This window comes from Sylvia atricapilla, chromosome Z, assembly GCF_009819655.1.
Source record: "Sylvia atricapilla isolate bSylAtr1 chromosome Z, bSylAtr1.pri, whole genome shotgun sequence".
Classification (NCBI taxonomy): Eukaryota; Metazoa; Chordata; class Aves; order Passeriformes; family Sylviidae; genus Sylvia; species Sylvia atricapilla.
The window spans coordinates 88,471,644-88,493,118 of NC_089174.1; the positions used below are offsets into that span (position 1 = coordinate 88,471,644).

At 46.8% G+C, this 21,475-nt stretch overlaps 2 protein-coding genes across 4 annotated transcripts in view; both read right to left on the minus strand.

Annotated features, from left to right (window-relative positions):
* The window catches only part of ZNF532 (zinc finger protein 532), a 30,355-nt gene extending 20,219 nt beyond the window's left edge, over positions 1 to 10,136 (minus strand). Inside the window, exons 1-4 of one of the 3 annotated variants that reach the window (XM_066339033.1) lie at positions 9,848 to 10,136; positions 9,304 to 9,413; positions 8,232 to 8,385; positions 150 to 2,509 (exon numbers count right to left, since the gene is read on the minus strand). In XM_066339033.1, coding sequence (XP_066195130.1) covers positions 150 to 2,509; positions 8,232 to 8,301 — 2,430 coding nt within the window. In that variant the 5' untranslated portion in view covers positions 8,302 to 8,385; positions 9,304 to 9,413; positions 9,848 to 10,136. The remainder of the gene's footprint in view (positions 1 to 149; positions 2,510 to 8,231; positions 8,386 to 9,303; positions 9,414 to 9,847) is intronic. The other 2 variants (XM_066339035.1, XM_066339034.1) reach the window with 2 other exon arrangements.
* A 689-nt stretch (positions 10,137 to 10,825) lies between these two features.
* Positions 10,826 to 11,640, minus strand: LOC136373953 (serine/arginine repetitive matrix protein 3-like). The gene is given in 3 exon segments (XM_066339036.1): positions 10,826 to 11,145; positions 11,147 to 11,551; positions 11,554 to 11,640. Coding segments are annotated over 3 exon segments (618 nt in total). The 3' UTR covers positions 10,826 to 11,019.
* Between the last annotated feature and the right edge of the window lie 9,835 nt (positions 11,641 to 21,475).

A 21,475-nucleotide genomic window follows, 5' to 3' on the forward strand; every position in this document is an offset into this window, starting at 1 on the left:
ATAAGCGCTTGCAAGACTTTTTGTGGTTTTTGTTTATCATTTTAATCACAGAGGTTCAGATAATTAACAGCTAAATGAAAGTAAAAACATATCCAAAGTCTCCTAGGCTTATAGATGAAACATTGGAATGTAAACATAGGATACTCTACTTGTCCACTTGTGTCTGCAGCCTGCTGGAAATGAGTTGCAAGAGATGTCTCATCTTGGAAAACTTCATTGCACTCCAAACACTTTAGACTATGTCTACAGAGTTTCGATGGATCTTCATCTAGCGGCATAGCTGGAATGACAGGAGAGCTCGCAGGGGCCGAGATCACTGTCCCAGTTAAGCCAGTCTGGATCTTTGTTACGGAGTGTGTGCCAGCTCCCCCTGGGCTCTGGAGCATGGCCGCGGCAGTATTGCTGGAAGGAGATGCTATCATTTGATCTGCTGGGACTGGTTTTAGGATCAGGTGGGAGCACTGCATCACGACGCCTTTCTCCTTGTGCCCCCGAGCGTGGGACAGGAGACTACATTTATTGTAGAAAACTAAATTCTTTGTACAATGATTACAAGTCACTTCAATTCGCACACTCCTCCTGTCGTAATGCTGGGTCAGGCTCTTCTCGAGAGCAAATGAGTCGCCACACTCCAAACACTTGTAACCTCGTGTTGGTAGCGTGATTCCGGCATTGGCAGGGGGGCTAAGGTTTGGGATGTAAACCGGTACGGGATTGACACTGCTCAGCACCTTATTGAATGCTTCCACTACAGAGCTCTGTAGGGATGACACCACCTGCACTCGAGACACCTTTTTTGAAGGCTGGGAGGCAGCTGCAGAAATTATTGCCTGCTTGATTTGCTGTTGGGGTTTTGTTAGCACTTGGCGCAGTTCAGAGGTGGTCTGAGCACCCTGAGGCAAAAGGTTAAGGTTGGCAAGATGGACTGTCTTTGGCACGAGTTTGGCACTGGCAAGGCTTGATGCTGGCACCACGACTGTCTGCTGCTGGATGGCGTTGGCAGCTTTGATAATGGCGCTGCTGGCGCTCTGCACGGACGCGGCAGAGATGACGGTGGCCTTCACTGTGGTGTTGTTAGCCAGCTTCAGATTGATCACTTGGGAACCTGCTGTTTTCACTGCCGAAACAGGCAGGAAAGCAGTAGCCACGGGTTTGATAGTGACCTGTTTGGGGGCAAGTTCTGCAGATCCAACTGCGTTGGTGACAACAGAGGACTGCAGAGGAGCTCTGGGAGGAGAGGAGAGAACAGCAGCGGAAGTTGGTGAGGACAGGAGAGATGTCATAGAGGTTACCATGGAAGCACTCTGCTCTGGCTTTTTGCCACTGTCCAAATCAACTTCTGGCAGCACTCTAGTAACAGTTCTCTTGATCTCCCCAGAAGAAGTCTTGATGGTTTTTATGCGAACCTTAGGAATTGCTGGTGTCGACCCTGCGGGAGAAGACGGAGACCCTTTGCTACTGTTCTCACTTGAGACGCTTCTGGGACTATCAGGTGGTTTGACAGATGGCTTCTTAGCACCATCAATGAGACTCTGAGACTCAGGAGATTTTTCTATAGCCTGAGGACTTTCACTCATGTCTTTTCGTAATGGAGAAGACTCTCCTGAATTAGACTGTAAATCTTTACTGCTATCTGTAGCTGCCTTTTTAGCACTCAGTGCTGCGATTGCAGCAATGCAGGATGAAAGCTTTGCTGATGACTTTGCTTTGGACTGGGAAATGCTGGCAAGATTGGTGTCACATTTTTCAGTACTCAGTTTTCCATCAAGTACCCTGTTTTCAAGAAGCTTCTCAGAATTGTCTTTTAGTAACTTGTCCTCTGTTTTTCGAGTTTTAAAAGGCTCATAGACACCTAAGTTCATGGAGTTTGTCTCTGTCTCTCGTTTAGCAGTTTTATTTTTATCTATACTACTTGAAACAGTGATTCCAGATTTAATTAAGTTCTCCCCTCCAAGTGCCTTTAGTTTGTCATATTCCTGCTGAGATAGAGATCCTGCCAAGACATTTGCTCTGAAATTTGCACGCATCTCCTCTTTATCTGGGGGGTCATCCACCTCAATTCTCTCATCATCATCAAATTCTTCCGCACTTGATATTGGGCTGAACTGGTTGAAAGCTGAATCCTTCAGTGTGGTCTCAGAAGCTGACCCATCATCTTTAAGTGATTTCCCTTCATCTTTACTGTAACTCTCAAGAGCTGCTGATGTTAGGAAGCCATTGTGCAAGCTATTGCCTGTGGCATGGTGGCCATCCTTATCCAGACCTTCGGAAGAATCAATGGTACGCACATTTTTCACGATGACGCTCACCCCAACATCAGATGATGATGGGACATGGGAGTCTTCATCTGTGTGAGCATTCTGTTTTATGTGGCTTTCGTGGTCATCATGTCCAGATTCAATAGCTGCTTTGGGATCTACCATGTCTGGTATGTCAAAGGCTGCAAGAAGGTCATCAAAATCTGGGGTCTTCATATCCCCCATGGCCATGTATTTGATTGCAAGCAAATCTGTAAAATAAGCAGAAAGTTATCGCTTTAGGCTCTAGTAGCGCAATCTTGTACAAAACAAGCACTTGTTCACATCTGCCACGCAAAGAAGTGTTGTTTCACTTCTGAAGTAATGTTTTTAGAGATTATACATTACAGAACAGTGTTCCAGTCCAAGTATACAGTTGAATTATTATACCAAGAACTACAGTAATTCACAAACTACACAGATGGTAACCTGGCAATTTTATTCTGGGCCCAAATTGCAGTGGTTTTCTTCCTGTTTCCTCTCCTACACTCCCTCCTATCTTCACCCACCCAGACTGCAAAATACCTGGACATGCATAAAAATAACATGAGACACTTGTAATTTCTCCTAAGTCTTGACTTTCCTTAACAGTTGCACTGTTAATCTGAGGATTAACTATTCTTGAAAATAATGAAGTACAAAGCAATAAACATCTGTAAGATGTAGGTATTCATCAACACTGGCTACCTGGAAGTCACTGCGGACTATGAGAAGGCAACTGAGGAAAATTTTTCAAGGTGACTGGAATAGACATAGGCATTTCATGAAACAGCTTCAAGTAAATACAGAAGGGTTTGGAAATTTGTTTACATGGTTCACTTAGTGGTTCTGGGTCCTTTGTCTAACTTATGAAGTCCTTAATACAAAAACACAAGCGTGCACAGTACCAAAATCACAAAGCAAGTTTCTATGAGGATTCAATGGGAAAGACTGCAGACACCAAAGCATATCAATGCCACGTAAAATGACAGAAAGCTTTGACACAGTTTCTCATAATAAGTTGCATTCTGGTTGTACATCTGTCCATAGGCGTCTTTTTACAGTTGTTGCATACACTCAAAAAGAGCTAGATGGTCTCCCTAGTCTGAAAGTTCCTCTAACTACATATCCTGGAGTGTAATTAACATTTACCCGTAACAATGAATTAAGGTCTGCTTACACATTTAATTCCTCCAAGTATGTTTAAGATCATGACTGCCCAGCAGAGGAGACACAGCTGTCCTTTACTGAAAACTACTGCTGCTCTTATCAAGAACTTCTCTCATTCTTCAAGCTTTTCAAGCAATCAAAGTTAAACAAAAAGGGAGACAAACATGGTCAGCTGTGATACACAAGGAAGAGAAGTTCTAACCTGGCCATTTTACTAATCTCTTCCTCACTATTCTAGGGCACCCATCTTAAGATTCAGTATATAAACTGTGTTTCCACCACAACTGCCAGGACTCTGCAGCCATATTCATATTACTCACTTTTTTTTTTTTTTCTTTTTTTTCCCCCCCTTCTCCACAAACCTTTTAGTACCTCTTTCCTTTAAGGATAAAATTCCGCCTTTTATCCACGATCAAAATCAACCAACACCTTGGCTGCCAGTCAAGCTGTGAGTCTATCCCTTCTCTGGGCCAAGATAAGGGCTGTAAATACTTCAGAAGAGGAAATAATGCAACCTTCTCGTTCCCTAGGAAATCATGGTTTTCCAGGAACTGGAATTTCTTTTTAAAGTGCTCTGAGAATGCTTGAGAAAAATTATACAGAAAACCAATTTATTTACCCTTACTACATGGTTTCCCTGAATCTCTTCAGTCACAACACCCACCCATGTATCTGTGTGTCAGTATCTTACTGAAAGTAAGTTCTTGGGATGAACCAGCAGTGGTTTATTGCTTTCCCAAAGCACGTGTGCATGACTTTCTACACGGCTGTTTCTTTGGAAACATATCTCCTCAAATGTTTCCTATGAACAGCATGAAGAACCCGGCACAGATTTTAGCCAAAGAAAGGCACTCCTTGTCTTTGTTCCACTGCCTTGCTTCTCCCAGTAAGGCTTTCTATTCCAGTTCACCTGATACCACATTCCAGTGAAGCACTCACTTGAGGAATTATGTCAAAACAAGAACCAGACCACAAGAACTCTCTTCTGACAGTAGAAGCAAGCAGGACAAGCAGGACTTAGTAGTGAACAGCTGCTTCTGAAAAACAGACTTTTTGTTTCAGTGCATGGAATTGTTATCACTCCTCCTTAACCTCTGTTCCAGGTGGAAAGACTCTAGCCATATGAGGAAAAACAAACCTACCCTTTCATGTTTTCTCTGTTGAGATGGGGGGACACACCAGAGAAATGCACACAGTTTTTCTTACTTTCGAAGTCAGATTTATCTTGTAGCTCTGGCTTCAGGACACCTGCAGATTAGGCCCAGCATTCTCCACAGAAAGACCAAGATGCCTAGAAGCTGTTGCTGAGATTAAAAGGTATTTTTCTGGATAAATCCAAGCAATTGTAAACACTCCAATCAGAATCATTTTGGGGAAGTTCAACAGCCAAATGAAGACAAGGAAATAGAATAACCTGGTAGCTCCCAGCCAGGTCCTATCTCCCAACTGCTCTGACCCCTAATTTTTGTCTATTAAGTACAAGAACAGCTTCACGCTTTCCAGAAAGAGCAAATAATCCTCCTCTCTTCCCAATACTTTTCCAATTAAAATTCCCTTTGCATGAAGGCTTCTATCATTTCTGGATCACAAGTGTGGTCTTACATGCTCAAGTTTTACTCTTCTATTTAATCCTTAACCTTTGAAGAACCAACCGACTTCTCCTCCTCAACACTCAGCTTCCTATTCGTCCAGATCTTGTGAACAGCTAAGTCACAACTCTGACAACTTCATACAATTGCTTTAACTCAACCAGACCACCTTTTCTGCCGTACTGAATTCCCACCCTCTGCCTTCAAATGCCACTTAAATATCTAACTCCTTGCTTTGTTCAGACAATTACCCAACTTCAGCTTCCCTCAGCAGCAAGGCCATTTGTTTTCAGAGGAAATAGGAAAACTGCCAAACTGAGTCTTCATCTGCCTATGGCATTCATGTTCTTGTGACTACATTCTTTTACCTGCCCATAACTTGTTTTTACCACTGCTTGTACTACATACATTTGTGGACTGTGCACCCTTTAGGACAGGGACCTTTTCTTTTGCATGTTCTTCCAAAAACACCAGCATTCTTTCTGTTTTTGTGAAGTAAGAACTCTGAGAGAACAATGAGACACCTCTTTTCAAGGTCTGGCACATGGCAGCATCTTGCTTCTGGTATAGCCACATACAGGAATTAGTCTGTTACTTTTACTGATTCCCAGGCAGACACACTACTCCAGCGCAAAATTCCAGGAATCTGGAATAATTACTCCACTTCCAAACAAGAGTAATGATGCCTAGGTACCATCAAGCTTATTCTGGACAAAGATGCCTACACAGGGAGCAACACCAGCCTAAGCAACATAAAACCATACTTTTCTTTGGGTTTTGGTTTCTCTATTGCTGTGACAAGAAATTTCATCAGGTAGAGAAGACATAAGGGATTCAATCAGAATTACAGTAACATATATCCTAACATTAGGCAAACTTCATCCTAATACACAGATTATGAGCTGTTCATTGGTTATTAGCAATCATGACTGACTTACACTTCCAGTCATTTGCTCTGAAAGCCAAGCATTGTGAAGACAGACAAAGCAGTACGCTAATCTAACCACAAAACCTCCCTCAGGAAATGGGAACCACATCTCCAATCACAGCCTCGCCGGGTTTGACATACTCAGCAGGCAAGTGGGATGTGCAAGAGGCCACTTCAACCACAGTCAGCAGTGGCTCTCATGCTCATATACATAAAATACAGGCTCCTTCTCACTATCATAGGACCGACGACTGTTGCAAAACCCAGACAAACACTCGCTTCCACAAATCACAGAAATCCTTTCGTAATGTGCAAAGTAGTTCTTACCCTAAGAAATTTTGATTTCTCAGGATAAAGGGCTTATTTAGCATCCACAGCATAAGTAAGGTAATGCCAGTCCTAATGTAAACATCTTTGTGAAGTATGGGGTGTTTCACAGTTAAAGTTTATCCCAATAACCTACTTTTTCTATATTATACACCATATCTACCTGCCTCCAAAAAGGAGGAAAATCCAATTTGCTTCCATGCTCAAGATTCAGTGAGTGAAAGACTTAATCCACCATTCTGACAGCCAAAATACTGTGACTTGTAGTTTATGACTCCTTAGGAGCCTCATCCTGTAGTCCAACACATCAAGTTTTGAACTGGGTATCTCAGGTTCTCTTTGGGTATGAGAAAACAAGAAGGGAAAGAGGAGGGGGAGTCCTCCGGAGTCTAAACCACTGCTGGCACAGCTTGAAGAGAACCACACACAGCTGGTTCAAAGGTCAGGATAATCAGCCTTTGGCTGGCAAAAAGAACAGGGACGTTTCAACACATGAGCAAGGAATCTCCTTATGCACAACCTGGGGCTGAACAGGCCATCCCCAGCTACAGCTGGCCACATGAAAACCACCTGTATTGATCACGAGATTTCAGCCAGGACTGGGGTCTAGCCACTTCCCACATCCCTCCTAAAACAGAGATGAATTCCTGAAAAGCAGGGAAATCTACAAAGCAATCTTTTTGCAGTCTACTTAGAAATTAATTACAATCGTGGCTGAATTTTGTACTTCTATATGTAAAATAAGCTGGGGGCAGTAATGCGTGAATAATTCAGATGTACAACAACAATGAAGAGAATTCTAAGATTCCCAAACAAATGCAGACTCGAATTGCATTCTAAATGGCACAAGTTTCTCACCTCTTTCCTTTAAGGTACTTTTTTTGAAGTGGATGGCAATTGTGGCCCAAGCACAACATGAGCAGCTGCAGCCTCCCAGGGAGCTCTCCCAGCCAGGCAGGGCCCACCAGGACAACAAACAGGCCCGAGAACATTAGGGTCAAGTTTGGGGTTTTCTGAACATATATTCCTGGTTCTCTGCTGCATATTTGAATTTTAACACACAGGCATATGGCTAGGAAAACAACAGTTAGTCAATTCATTCCAAAGGGACTTGGAATGTGATAAATCCTTACCCTCATTCTGGAGATCAAATAACTTGAGACCAATGCAAAATGAGATCCTGGGTGCCGATAAAGAAGACCAGCATTAGCATTTGCTGCTGGAAAGCTGGCCTGCATGCACAATCCAAATCTCCTGATGAAGAGCATTTACAGATATTACTAGACTGAAAAAAGACAACTCACCAAGAACACTGCAGACTCCATCTATTCAGTTTTCTCATCTTACAAAAATCCCCGCAAATTCAAAATCTCCTTTGCTAAAAATAAAAATTCATAATACAGATAGCATTCAAAACCCAAACAAAACAGATTCAAGGAATTTTGTCACAATCCAAGAACTCACTATTTTAAAGCTGCCTACTATTCTGGCAGAAGGAAAAAAGATCCCAGAAGATATTCTTGTGTAATATATGAATTTTAGCTGACACTTGGAAAAGAACACGCATCCTCATGAGGAAGAGATCGTATTCCTATCAAGCAACAAGAATTCCTGTTTGCAAGCATCATTCTGCTACAGACGCCTGTAGTCAAATATAGACCCTCTGCATCCCGATGCTGAAGAACAGGAGCAGAAATCAGCACACTGATCTGTCAGGCATTTTGCTCCACCACAAGCTATTCACTGCTCTATCAAACCTGAAAAACAACACATCACAGCTGCAGTAAAGCCCACAAACCCAGAATTGCAGGCCAAATGTCAGCATGCTATTTTCACTTTTCTACAATTAATAGCTCAATGCCTTACGTAATCTACTGCAGTCAGAAACAAAAAGGTTCCCTTGTATTGTCACCTTGCCTCAGCAGCCAACACACAACTTACCCAGTATCCACAACCTCTCAAGGCTTTCAGGACTGTTTATTCTGCTGAGCACAGAGGAAAGGACCCCCATTTCACACCACAACAGATTATTTCCAATGTCCTGCCTCCATATTATCTCGATTGTAGATTAGCAAACCAGCTAACACAGCCAGGACTGGGAAGATTTTTAAAAAAATCACACTGGTAAGGATTCTGGAGTTGCTGATTTCCTGTTATAGGAAGTAACAGTTCTAGCAAAAGAATCCCCCAGGCAAAATGTTTAGTGATCTACTCTGCAAGCTCTAACAGCCTTTGTTCTTTCTTCCCTTTGCCAGATTCATTACTGCTTCCTTCTCTCTGCCCCTCTCCCTCTCTTTGAATCCTTCAGATTTCACTGTAAGAAAAAAAGTCAGCTCAAATCTCAGTACATACTTTGTATTTCCTAGCTGAGAAAGAAAAACTAAAAATTCTATCCATTATCCATTGCCTTGAGTTAAAAGCAGTCACCCCTCTGCAGCTGCTGCACTGCCCATCCGGTTTCCTCTGCACGATATTATAATTCATACCACTGATAAATGCACTGGAGCTCCATCCAGCCCCCCAAAATACATCTTTCCACTTGGCTGCTGCAAAATCCTCCCCAGGTTACAACCCTTTAAGAAAATATTAAGTACATGTTTAATACCGAAGACCTTAATTAAAACCCAAGTATTGGGTCACTGAGATGTGGTCAAACAATAACGTGTAAATACTCAGACAGCAAATTCTGCATGTGTGAATCTCTAATGCAGCATAGAACAGCTCCCTGCCACAACTGGTCCACAATTCATGATTGTCATTCAGAGGCCTATTCCCTATCACTACACTGTGCAAAAAAACCGTATATCTGGATATATTTCAATGAAATACTGTATTTAGCCAAGATATCAGTAAGTCTTTACAAATAATAGCTTTAATCCTATTAAAACTGGAGGACCTTAATAGCATTTCTTCAGTAACACTTAAACAATTGTCTCCTTCCGAATGTGCCAGTGTGCAATCAGGATGTACCTCCACGCTATTGTTATATTTAACCCAAACCACCACGTCTCACCTTGTGAACCTTGACCTTTGAGAGATTTTTTTAGCCAGTGCTCAGTTACTGCCACAGTCGCATTACCTCTGCAAACACCAAAGGGTTAAAGGCAGCCCCAATCAATAGGCCTACAAGGAAAAAAAAAAGGGAAAACGAGTATGCCTTACAGCATCTTTTCAATGCTTTTATGCACAATTCTACAACAATATTGTTTCCTTCTGGCCTTAGAGAAAGGCACAGCAATCGCCCCCCCTTAATGTATCCTAAAGAAGAAAACCACAATACAGCACCCTGTAAATAGAGCAGCATGCAAAGCATCCTCAGTCACAAGCATAACTACAATTACAAATAATTCAATCAATTTTATTTAGTTTAGTTTTAAAATAGACTGCATAACCAGTGTCCCACCCTTGCAAAGCAAAAATATTTTAGTAAGGGTCATAAATCTCAGCTCTTGCCCATTCCTTAAGCATAAAAAGGCACGAAAAGCCAAAGTAATCTCAGTTACTGCAAATATGTACATTTACATACAGAACCCTTTATGACTACGTTAGCCACATACCAGTGCTGTGTGTCTAAAGTGTGCATTCACATACTGTTTTGGGATGGTATCTTTCTGCAAGCTCCTCTGCTTTTGGCTGCCATGAAGGGAGGAAGCTATCCCAGTGTAGTAGCTCAGTGACTGCATTGTGTTCAGGAGCTGATCTGCCTCAAACCAGTTCCAGCCGGTTCTGGTCACCCTACATAAAAAGCTATGGCAACCCTCGCTGAGTTGCCAACAAGACCCTGAAAATCGCAGGGGCTGGTTTTTGTGTGGCGTGGGGCCGGCGCAGCCCTGTGCCCCGGCTCCCCTCGTGCCCGGCCCACGCAGCCCCTGCTCCCCAGAGCCCCCCGCACGCTCCCTTGCTCGCCTCCCCCACTTACCTCCCACAACCTGGCTGAGAGCTGTGTGTGCGTGCCTGTCTGTAGCTAACAAAGAGACCGCAATAAAAATCCTCATAGGATCTCTCTTGCAGCACCAGGCAGGCTCGGCCACAGCCCTGGGAGACAGGCTGCTAACCCGGGCTGCTACCCCTCTGCTCCCCCAGATCAGGGGTGGCTACTCATACACGTCACGTCTGCCCTCTCGTGCCCACGGCCATGGGGTGCCCCATCAAGGGCTTCTCCCATCTGCCTTCCCCACTCCTCGTTCCATCTGGGGCTGCCCGAGTGGCATTTTCTGTGCTCTGAGCAGCATTACTACAGAGTACCCACAAACGCGCCTCCCTCCCCTCAAGAAATCCATTTCCGCAGCAGCAAGATGCCTACAAAATAGTTCCTTTGCCCCCTCCTCGCAGCACCGACTTGGCTGCTACACTGATTTTTTTTTTTTCCTTTCTTTCTTTCTTTTGCTATTCGACTATGCTGGAGGCCTTGAGAAGCAGCGAGCTGCAGCCCCACGGCTGGCCAGCCCTCCCCGGCTTGCGGCCGCCGGCTGGGGAGGCCCGCTCAGGCTCTGCGTAGCTGCCATCCCGCAGAGACCGACCGCCTGCCCGGCCCTGCGCCTCTCAGCAGATGCCTGGCCAGGGCCTCGGGCCCCTGCGGTGCCCACGCCGCTCCGGGGGTCCGCACCCACCTGTGCCCGTGGCCGCTCTTCTCCTGCCCGCTCCCCTTCACCTCGGCCACGCAAAGGCCTTCCTCCTGCATGGCTGACAGGCACCCAGACCGAGACAGCAGCCACCCCGCTCCTCTTGGCTACTCACCCTTGCTCTGGGAACACCAGTAACCACCTCCGCCTACGCGCTGAAACCCCCTCCTCGCGGAGGCTGCGGGAGATGCTGCTCTGCAGGGCTCCCTCCGGGCGGGTGGGCGACCCCGGCAAAGCCCCTCTGCCCCTGGCTGCACCTGCAACTGAACAGAGGTCTCGGGCACAACCCTGCACCCCTCCCTGCGGAGACACCTTCTTCGCATCCCTCATCCCCACCCCGTTCTGGGGAGAACCACCATGTTCTTCCGCTGCCTCGGCCCCTCTTCCCCACACAGGCGGCTGCGGCCGCAACCGCGGCCGGCCCTCCCTCGGCCCCTCGGCCCGGGGGGCCGCTCCCTCCTCCGGGCTGCCGCGGCCCCGGGCACCTCCCCGCGGGGCTGCGCGCTCCCGGCCCGAACCGGCCCTGTCCGCGCGGGCCCTGCGAGCCCCGGGGACGGCCGGGGAGGAGAGGCCGCGGCCCCTTCGGCGGCACGGAGGACGATCCGCCCCCGCCCGGCCGGCCCGGCGCCGCCAGCCCGGGCTAGTCCCTGCACCGGGTGCCCGCGGGGCTTCGGCCGCCGCCGGGCCGGGAGGAAGCGCCCCCGTAGCATGCAACCTCCGGTCCCCATGCGACACACCTGCTGCGGCCGGAGCCGGCGGGCTCGGGCAAGGCTACGGCCCGCGGCGCGGCCCGGCCCCGCGTCGGAGGAACATAATGGCAGGAGGCTGCGGGGCTGGGCGGTGGGGGTGGGGGTGCTCGGCGGCACAGATGGGGAGACGCTCCCGTGTGATTCCGTGTGGAACGGCTCCCTGGAGAGTGCCGGGGGCGGGGAGGCTGCGGGGCCTCCGAGCGCCGCGGGGCCGGGGCCGGGTCGCGGCCTCCCGCAGCCCGGACAAGGTCGGGGGCAGCTCCGAGCGGTGCCGGCGGGCAGAACCGCGCCGGCCGCCGGGGCCGAGCTCCCCCGCGCCGAAGCCGGCGCCGCCCGGGGGCCGTGGGAGACGCCGCCCGGGGCCCGCGGGGCTCTCCCCGTGCCCGAGCGCCTCAGGCCTCGAAGGGCAGCCGGGGACAGAGCCCGCGGCCGCTGCTCCGGTTCCAGGCCAACAAAGGACGGGAGGAGCCACACGCTGCCGGCTCTGGCGGTTCAGCCCCTCCGCCGGCGCTGCGGCCGCTGTGCCTGGGCCCGGCCGGAGTCATCCCCCAGGTCCCGGGGCGCGGCCGGGAACCGTGTCCCGGAGCGGTGCTGCCTTTGCTTCCCCACCCCGTTAGCCGACCTCCCTCGGGCCCGCCTGCACAGCGCCTGCGGCCCGTGCGCTGCCTCTGACCGGCCGCCTTTGTTGGCTGCGCAGCATCCTGGCGGCATCGCCATTGCCGCGAACGGCAGGACGAGCTCCCGCCCTCTCTCTGTTGCCACCGTGCAGCACCATTTTCAGAATGTAAAGTTTTGCACGCGAATCGCTTTATTGAATCATACTAATGGCTTTAAATACATTACACCCGTCTCAAATTTATGCTATGAGAATAATCAATGTTCTAGATAAAACAATGCTGGTGTATTAACGTCTCTTAGGGAGCCTGTTAGGAAGGCAGCAGATCCCAAAGGCATTCTGCACAAGCACAGCTCCTTCTGGGAAGCTGCCCCCAGAAGCTGTGCCTGCAGGTATCGGTAGGGCAGGAAATTACCCATCGAGCTATATCCTGGCTGCTCCAATCCAGCCTCCAGGTAAATTCTAACTTATTCAAACTAACCAAAACAGCAGCAGGACATAGGTTCTACTGATTGTCAGCAGTGGCAATCAGTGAGTCTGACAAGTTTCTAGAATTTGAACGTAATACATCAATTTTAGGGTTTATATAAAAGTGGATTTGTGCACTAGTTATAATTTTCAAGAAGGGCCATGCAATTCAGCTTGCACAAGCCTTGGGCTCATCCTGCAAGTGACTTACAGAATTAGCCATGATAATTACAACCCCCTGTTTCTTCCCAATTCACCAGTAAACGGAATTGATTATAGAAGTGAAAACTACGTTCTGTTTACTTTCATTGAATTTTTGTGGTCAGCTTGCATAACAGCATAAAGAAGATGGCAGCTGCAACTACTACTCTGGTATTAATATCTGAAATGTTAATGCATTTCACAGTTCATACATGGTACAGAGGTCCTTGTGTGTGCTGCCTTTCAGACAAATCTACTTGTCTTGTTTCCAGCCAGGTGTCCTTGACATCTCCATGGGAGAAAAAGTCTGTCAGCCTAAGTATTTAACTAAAAAAATATAAAATGAAGAGAATTTAAGCATATTTTATAAGCCATGCCAGGCTGATAGCGCTTCTCCAGTGGTTTTTTTTTAATTCAAGCACACGAAATAACAGATTCAGCACCATGAGTGTTTGTGCAGCCACTTCTGCACTGGGAGGAGGTTTTGGCATGTTGACCCTATGTCTTGGCTCTGAAGTCTTAGAGCACAGGTCCTGTTCACTCCCCCAGACACTGTGCCACATAATCCTTAGAACCTGTGGTGGAAGAAATTCCACCTGTTTTATCCCTTGTCTTCGCAATAGAGAGGTTCAAATTCCCCAACTCTGCATGTCCTTGCATGGACAATCTCCATCCCAACCAATGAAACCATCACCAGTGGATCCTTCCAGCTGCACTTCAGCTCTGAGATGGGATCTCCTGGTCACCTGTGCTGACACCTGCAGAGCCCCATAACTTGTACTTCTTTCTCTGGGAGCCAGGTAAATCTTGAGCCCCTGCTTTTCTTTTCCTGAAGAAATGCCTCCAGTGCGGCCTGCTGTTCCTCCTGAGCAGTCAGCAAGGAGTGCTGCCAGCTCAGAACACTTGGATGCTATGCTGAATGCTGAACTTGAGCGCACTAATAACTTCTTAATTATTTAACTTCTAAGGACTTTAAGGCTTTTGAAATTCAGAACTCTAAACAGTGGTGCATTCATTTCATGCCTTCTGTACAGGGAATCAGTTTTAACTGCATCAAACAGAGCTTATGCACATTACAGATGTGCTGGGGCTGAAGAGGATTTTGCAGGTGGGTTGACACAATAAAAACTAAAGTCAACTTACATTTTATTTCTTTTATGTCAGAATAAATACTGCCTTTTTTGTCTTTCCTGCTTTTGGGGGGGGACAAAAACAAAACATTTCCTTTCTATCTAGCAAAGCATGTTTACCTTAAACAAGAAGCCTATAATACAGATTCCACATTTCCAATCCTAAATTTGTTTTCAGAGTAATAGCTTTACAACTTCTGGCAAATGCTTAGTAGTGTCTGTTAATTCCATTGCCTGTTTCACCATAAAATTTCTTGTAACGTGGTCAACAAGAGCAGAGCAGAAGCTTGTACTTCTTGTTTTAGAATACTTCTATTTTTTCTTTTTAACACTGTTTAGAATGCAGGGGTACTTTCCTTTAACAATGTATATTTAAATAGTCAATATTTAAAAACCAGCTTACAATTAAACTTCCCCTTTTCAGATGCTCCTATCACTAATCTCCAGGTATATTCTTGGGGAAAAAATAATTTTCCTTTGCTAGTTTTTAAAATATATCTTCTATTACATTTTGGACTAAACTCCCCCGGATTGCTTTTTAAAATTACGAGATTTATTAAAAGAAGGTGATCTCATAGGAGATAAGATGAAGGACTTTGGTAGGGAGAAACCTACAAACACTGCCACAACAGGCAGTTTCCCCCAGATTTAAAGAATGTGTTTATGGAAGTTGGCAACTTGTGTTATCCATCTGCAAGGAGAGAATCTTTAACTACAGAGTGAACATTTGCAATGCCCAAGTAGCATGAAGAGTGAGAAACCCTAATGACTCTCAGGATGTTAAACACTGTAAAAGCCCAAATACTGCAATGTCTTGAACAACAAGAGAGTCCCATCTTTAATCATCTGTAAGAGAGATGGTGATTCAGATATAATACAAGCCGGGTGGATTTGTCAGGGCTTAATGATACCTTTTTTTCTGCCTGTTAACAAACCAGAGCAAACTAAGCATTGTTCAAAGAAATCAGAGTTGTTTAGTGAGGATCATGGGTTTAAAACAGTTCTGTCTGTGAGGAGTTGTGGTCAATACCTCGGTTTTCCCACATGTACTGGGAGGTATGAGGTAACACCGTGCCGTGCCATGCTGAGGGGGTCACAGCTCCTCTGAACAGGCAAGAGCAGGGCACACACACCTCAGGCACTCACCTACATATGAACTATAGTGTGAAGCATGTTCCCAGTGGGGAAAAAAAAGGCTTTGCTCAAAATCTGTACGTATGAGACTCGGTGTTGCACATGCAGCAGGCCTGGTGCACAGGCCATATGCCTGCAGCACTTGCTGGCTCGTCCTCAAGCTGCCAAGCGGTGACACTGGTGTTCAAGGCAGACAGCTGAAGGCACTGTCACAGGGTTACATCTGTTGGCAAAAGCATGCCTTCAAGCCCCAGCATTTCTAGATGTGAAATAGGAGAAATGAAACAGAAAAACTTGTATGACATGATAATAGTCAAAAGCTGGAAAAGCATTTTTTCTGCAACAGGAATATAATTTTTGGAGAAATGGATTACTCCCAGAGACGAGGCAGCCACAGCTCCTCTGGGCAATCTGCCAGTGCCTCACTCCCCCCACAGGGAAGAATTTCTTCCTTATTTCCAATCTAATCCTGCCCTCTGTCAATTTAAAACTGTCATCCCTTGCCCTGTCACTACAGGCTCCGGTGAAGAAATATGTACCCTAATAGTTTATGTCTCTATACTCCCTTTATACAGCATCTGCCACCCTGAGGCTCCCTGAGCACTGGTCACTTCAGTGCTGTGAGTGTGCCACACCAGTACTTCAGCCAGACCAGCATCTCCGTGTGTGCAGTAGGAGCTGCTGAGGACAGCACACACCTGATCACAGCCATCTGCCCAGCAGCACAAGGAACACAGCCTCAGGTCAGACCTCCCAAACTCAGTCCCCCAGCTGCTTACACAACACAACACAACCACAGGCATATTGCAGAATGTGAGGCTGATAGATTTTTGGATTTTCCGTGACACTGCTCCTTTCCACTTAGGAACACTTAGGAACTTAGGAACACCTTCCAAGTGCTGGGGCAGAGCCCCTCAGTCAGTTCCTCATCAGGAATTAGCCACCTGCGTGATTAACATCAGTACCACAGAGCTCAGCAGCCTGGCACATTGAAGAATGCCTGTTTTGTTCCCTTAATGTGCCATATGTATGGGGCTTTTTCCTTCCTCCTCCTGATATTTATTCAAGTATATGAGGATTATTTCTGAATTATTCATCATACAATATCTGATTAGACTGTGGCGGTGCCGGTTCCCACTGCTTAATGAATGAGCCATTAGGCTTTTGCAGATGGTGCCATCAGCAGCTCCTGTGCTGTGTGTTCCGTGCATTTACCCAGCAAAAGGAGAGTGCTGAACCTGAACATGGCGTGGGAGATGAGTAATACCCATGCAGCGATCCTGCAAACCACACAGAGAGCAAGTGTTGCTGCAAACTTACATTTTGTTCTAGATGTTATATTAGATAATTTTCTCAGAAAATAATGGTATAGCTAAGTATATATCCCACCAAAGTACTCAATAGATAATTCAAGCAGTGAAGTATAGGACAGCAACTGACAGCAGTTTACTTATATGTGGTCCTGCAAGGTGTGACAACTGCTGCCATGGCTTCATGGGTGTGAGCAGGGGCAGACATCATCTGTGTGCCCCAGACACTTCTTCCTTGGAAGAGGAGACCAAGAAGTGAGAGCAGACACAACAGGCACAGGTGCACCCTTGCTTTGGGAGGGCCTTAGGAGGTGAGAGACACTGCACAGCTCTGGGTGTCGATGAGCTTGAGAAGTCCATCCCAAATCACACAGCTTGGCAGGGTTCCTGCTGGCCCCTCGGGGCTGGCATCTGGACAGCTGGGGAGAGGGGCACTGGGGACGATGCCGTGTGACAAAAGGGCTGCCCCTGTGCAGGAACGGGCACACAGGCACTCAGGACCAGCAGCAGCTGTGCTTGTGCTTCTGCCTTTCCAGAGCCTACTCTGGAAAATGGAATAAGCACATAATAAAAGGAGGAACCCAATAGTGATTTTTCTGCTGCTTTTCCTCTGTGTGCTTCAGGAAATGCTGTCCTCACAGATGAGGGTGGCAGCAGCAGCTCAGCCCGGCTGTGGTTGCCGATTCCAAGCTGCCCCTGATGATCTTCCTGTGATGGAAACAAAGTTAAAAAATCAAGGCGCCTTGCTGGTTTGTGGCCAGCATGGCCAGAGAGTCTTTCAAGCACTCATACTTTCCATGCTGGTCCTTGGCATCTCCTGCTGGAAAAAGGACATCTGATTCATCCCCACCTACCAAAGATGAGTCAGGATTATACAAATTCCATTTAGTTTGTGTAACAACACTACTTCCCATGTTGCAAACTTTCCTGTCTGCTGCCATAAAAGTCTGCTGAACAAATCTCTGAACACACGGTGATCAGCAAGAGATGCCCCCAGTGGGGGCTGGTGGCTGGCATGTCCTGCTTTTTGGTCCCTCCCTAGGACAGATGGGGGTTGTTATCACCATCCTAATTTCTCTCAAACTGCAAATACTGCTGCCTCTGCGGTGATTCTCTCACCAGACAGGATTTAATAACAGCTGGCTATTGGCTGCAGCTCGAACAGCAGCTTGTTGGCAGCTTCCCTCTCCTGACAACCTGACCCCCAAGGTCTACTGCAGCCCAAGGAACATGTCCTGTCCTTGCCAGTTCACTAAATCCTTACTGGGCTTTGGCATTGCCCATGCTCCAAAGATGACTTTGCCTGTGCTAGCATGGCAAGAGGGAGGGAAGCTGCTGCACCCCTCACCTGCTGAGTGCTCTGCTACTCCACAGAAGCGTTAAAATACTCAACAACCTGCACCACCAAAAATATTTTAGAGTGCACCTGAGTTAGGAAAACCCTTGTGCTGGCATACCACAGCACACAGTGGCATGCCACACTGCTCCTCAGATGTGCCAGCACTAGGGACAACCCTCTCCCATTCACAAAGGGAGGGAAGAGACCAGGATGATCTCTTGGGTACAGAGGAGGGGAGAGGCACCAGAGCAGCATCCAGCCCCAGCCCTGAGGGTTTCAGTGCTCAGCAGCAGCCCATGCTCAGTTCCATCAGCCAGATTAGCAGTCTCAGATGGCTTTCCCCTCTGCAGTACAAAAGGGCAGGTGGGCAGGCTCTTGACTTGTTTCATGTGAAAGAAGAGCTACAGCAGCTATCTACCTGGAAGGGTCCCCCGATCACAGAGCACTGCTCCCTGTGGGGCACCAGGTGTGGGGGCACATGTTCCCCCAGCTCCTCTGCTTGAGCGTGGGTTTCCCACACAGTGTGGTCACCACGAGCCCATGGCAAGGGATCTGCTGCTGTCACTAGTGACAGTGTTGGGGGCTGCCTGCACCTACTTGGCCAAATTATAGGATCACATTCTCTGGGGAGTGGAGGGCTCATCCTCCCTTCCAGCTCCAGGGATCTTTTCTCTTTGTCCCTTCACCTGTGAAACCTCTGCTTCAGAAGTTAGGCTCCTGTGCAACCACTGTGCAACAACTGGCTTGGTTTCAGATCAGTAAAAACATCTCCATCTTGCACTGCATGGGTGCAAATAATAATGCAGGCTGAAAAAGCAACTGCTGAGCATCATCTCTCTATTCATGAGATTTCTTATTACTTCTTACAGCTGTCAAAAATGTCTGTCTTCCATAACTAAACCCACTCTAGTTTGTGATACATCAGAATTCTAAGTATACCTTTTTTACCTTATGTATACACCACAGTTTGAACATCCTAGAGCTGGCAGGCAGATGGAGTTTAACAGGAACTATTCCATCAACAGATGCTACTACTGAGTTCTCTTTGCTCAGTCTGGGAATGAACTGATGGGCAAGGCAAGAAAACATGTTTTCTTACAGAGACACCATCTGCCAGCTTGAGAAGCTGCTGTCACCAATGACTCAGGATCACTTGTATAAGGAAAAACATTATTAATACCATTCTCAAGACAGCCCTATTATTAACTATATATTAACTGTATTGTAACTATTGACTAGCATCAAGGCTGTAGCAATAAGAAAATACTGTAACTAATTAGTCTAAAAGGAAAATAACTGTAAACAAAATTAGTTGAGAAAGGGCGGTTATTTCTCTTGGGAACCTTTAGGTAACAAACCTGGGTTTAATCCATTTTTGCTATCATATTCTGTTAAGAATTGTTGCATGACATCAGACAGAGCTTTTCTATTTGTGGAAACTTACAGTCTTCACACAACAACAACAACAACAACAACAACAACAACAAAGGGTTTTGTTTATCAGATCTTAAAAAGAAAAGAAGGGATTATTGGATTGCCAGCAGCAGAGATGAGGAGTTCCCATGGATTGTTTTATAGAACAGGATGATGGGAGGTGTGAAGGTGTCCCAGCACATGCAGGATACTAAGGGCCTGCTGGGCACATGGTTCTTCTCAGCAGATCAGAAAAGGAAAAAAAGATGCTGATGGCAGGGCAACACCAGAGTGGGGGGTAAAGCACCTCATTCCAAGTAAAACTCACTCCAGCTGGCAAGTGGCTTGCTCCTGTGTATCCCACCACAGGAAGGCATGCTGTACCCATGTTAAAACCTGGATTATCCCAGAGCAGACAGCAAGAGAGAAACCAGCAGAGAGGTTCTGTAGTGGTAATGAGTCCACCTCTGATTTATGTGCTAGAATGCAGAGAGGTGCAAACAGCTGCAGTTCTCTACCTGCCAGCATGGGTAAACGGCTTGTCATAAAGTACAGCCATTTTCTGATTCAAATGAACCCACTATTTCTGCTAAAATAAGAGCTGGTAATCCAATGGGTGTTTCAAAATCATGTTTTCTTGCAGCTGCAACACTGAACCAGAATCTGCAGCAGTTTTCTGCATATCCCTAAGGCGGGCATGAAACAAAGCCTACAAAGCTTTGAGAATCAGCAAACCAGTATTTCATAGCAACTCTGTAGCTTCTTAAAAGACTGTTATGCTTCTTACAGACTAAAAATATACTGGATTTGGTAGGTTATGAATATCTCAAAGCAGTCCTGAAAATTTTCTGGACCAATCCCAGTCCTGCAAAGCAGGTCTCATGCATACTACTGGCATTCAGCAGAAGAGGAAAGAGAGGAAAAGAGCTGGCAGGCACAAAGAAGACAGGATGTGAACAGAGAAGACTCCTGGGACCACTTTAAACACCCACAGCTCTGCAAACACCCCTTTCAGAGGGGAATAATCTGAACAGTTTGTGGCAGGCTGCCTGGTGGTAACCCACAGAAGAGACGCTTACCTCTGTAAGCATTGATCTCCTCTCTGGAGAAGACAGGAGGAAGACTGTCCATGGACAGGACCCAAGGGAATGGCCTGAAGTTGTGGCAGGGGAGGTTTCGGTTAGATATTACAAAAAGGTTCTTCCCTCAGAGGGTGGTAGGACACTGAACAGGCTCCCCAGGGAATGGGCACAGTCCCAAGGCTGCCAGAGTTCCAGGAGTGTTTGGACGATGTTCTCAGGCACAGGGTGTGACTCCTGGGGATGGCCTTGTGCAAGGCAAGGAGTTGGACTCCATGATCCTGCCAACTCAGTGTATTCGGTGAGTCTGTGACTTGTGCTGTCCCTCCACGCAGTCAACATCCCTCCTCTTACAGGATGCCAGGAAGCAGAGCTGGCTCATGTTTAGAGACATGAAATAAATGATAACCATCAATCTAAGTCATCAGAGAACCCAGGAAGCATCTGAGAGCTGCTTGATCTTATGGGTAGTGAAGTAATTTGCATAACAGGTTGAAGACTTTTCATCCTAATTGCAAGTGACTCTGAAAGCTGAAAGCAGAGTGCCAGCAGATTGTGTCTGAAGGGCAGATTGGGAAGGCCTGGTCGCTTCCTCCCACATCCGCTGCAGATGTGGAGGCTGGTTGCTGTGGCAACACACCCCCACAGGGATCCGAGCTCCTGCTCACTGTGTGCCAACAAGGATGGGAGACAGCATTTCTTCTCATTAGCTCTTAAAATAAGCCTGGTATGACTAAATTGCTGCAGCAATACCACAGAAATTAGTAACTGCCTAATTGCCACAACATGGAGGTGTCCTCACTCCATTCCTAGACTATTGCAATTACTAAATGATCAATCTTTTTTTTAAAAAAACACCAAACCAAACTCCCTGAAATTCCGAACCTGTCCTCCTCCACCTGATACTTTACACCTATCTCCAATTCCCAGCAAAAACCTTGGAGCTCAGAATGCTGCACTGTAAAAAGTGAGCAGATCTTACTGTGCCTGAATTAAAATTCTGTGCAAGGGAGAATACTGAAACATATCTGCATTACAGCAGTGAGGAATTTATGTCAAGGTGAGCATAGCCCAGGAGCTCACTGCATGTGAGAGCTGCCAAAGTTATTAATTAGCTGACAGAA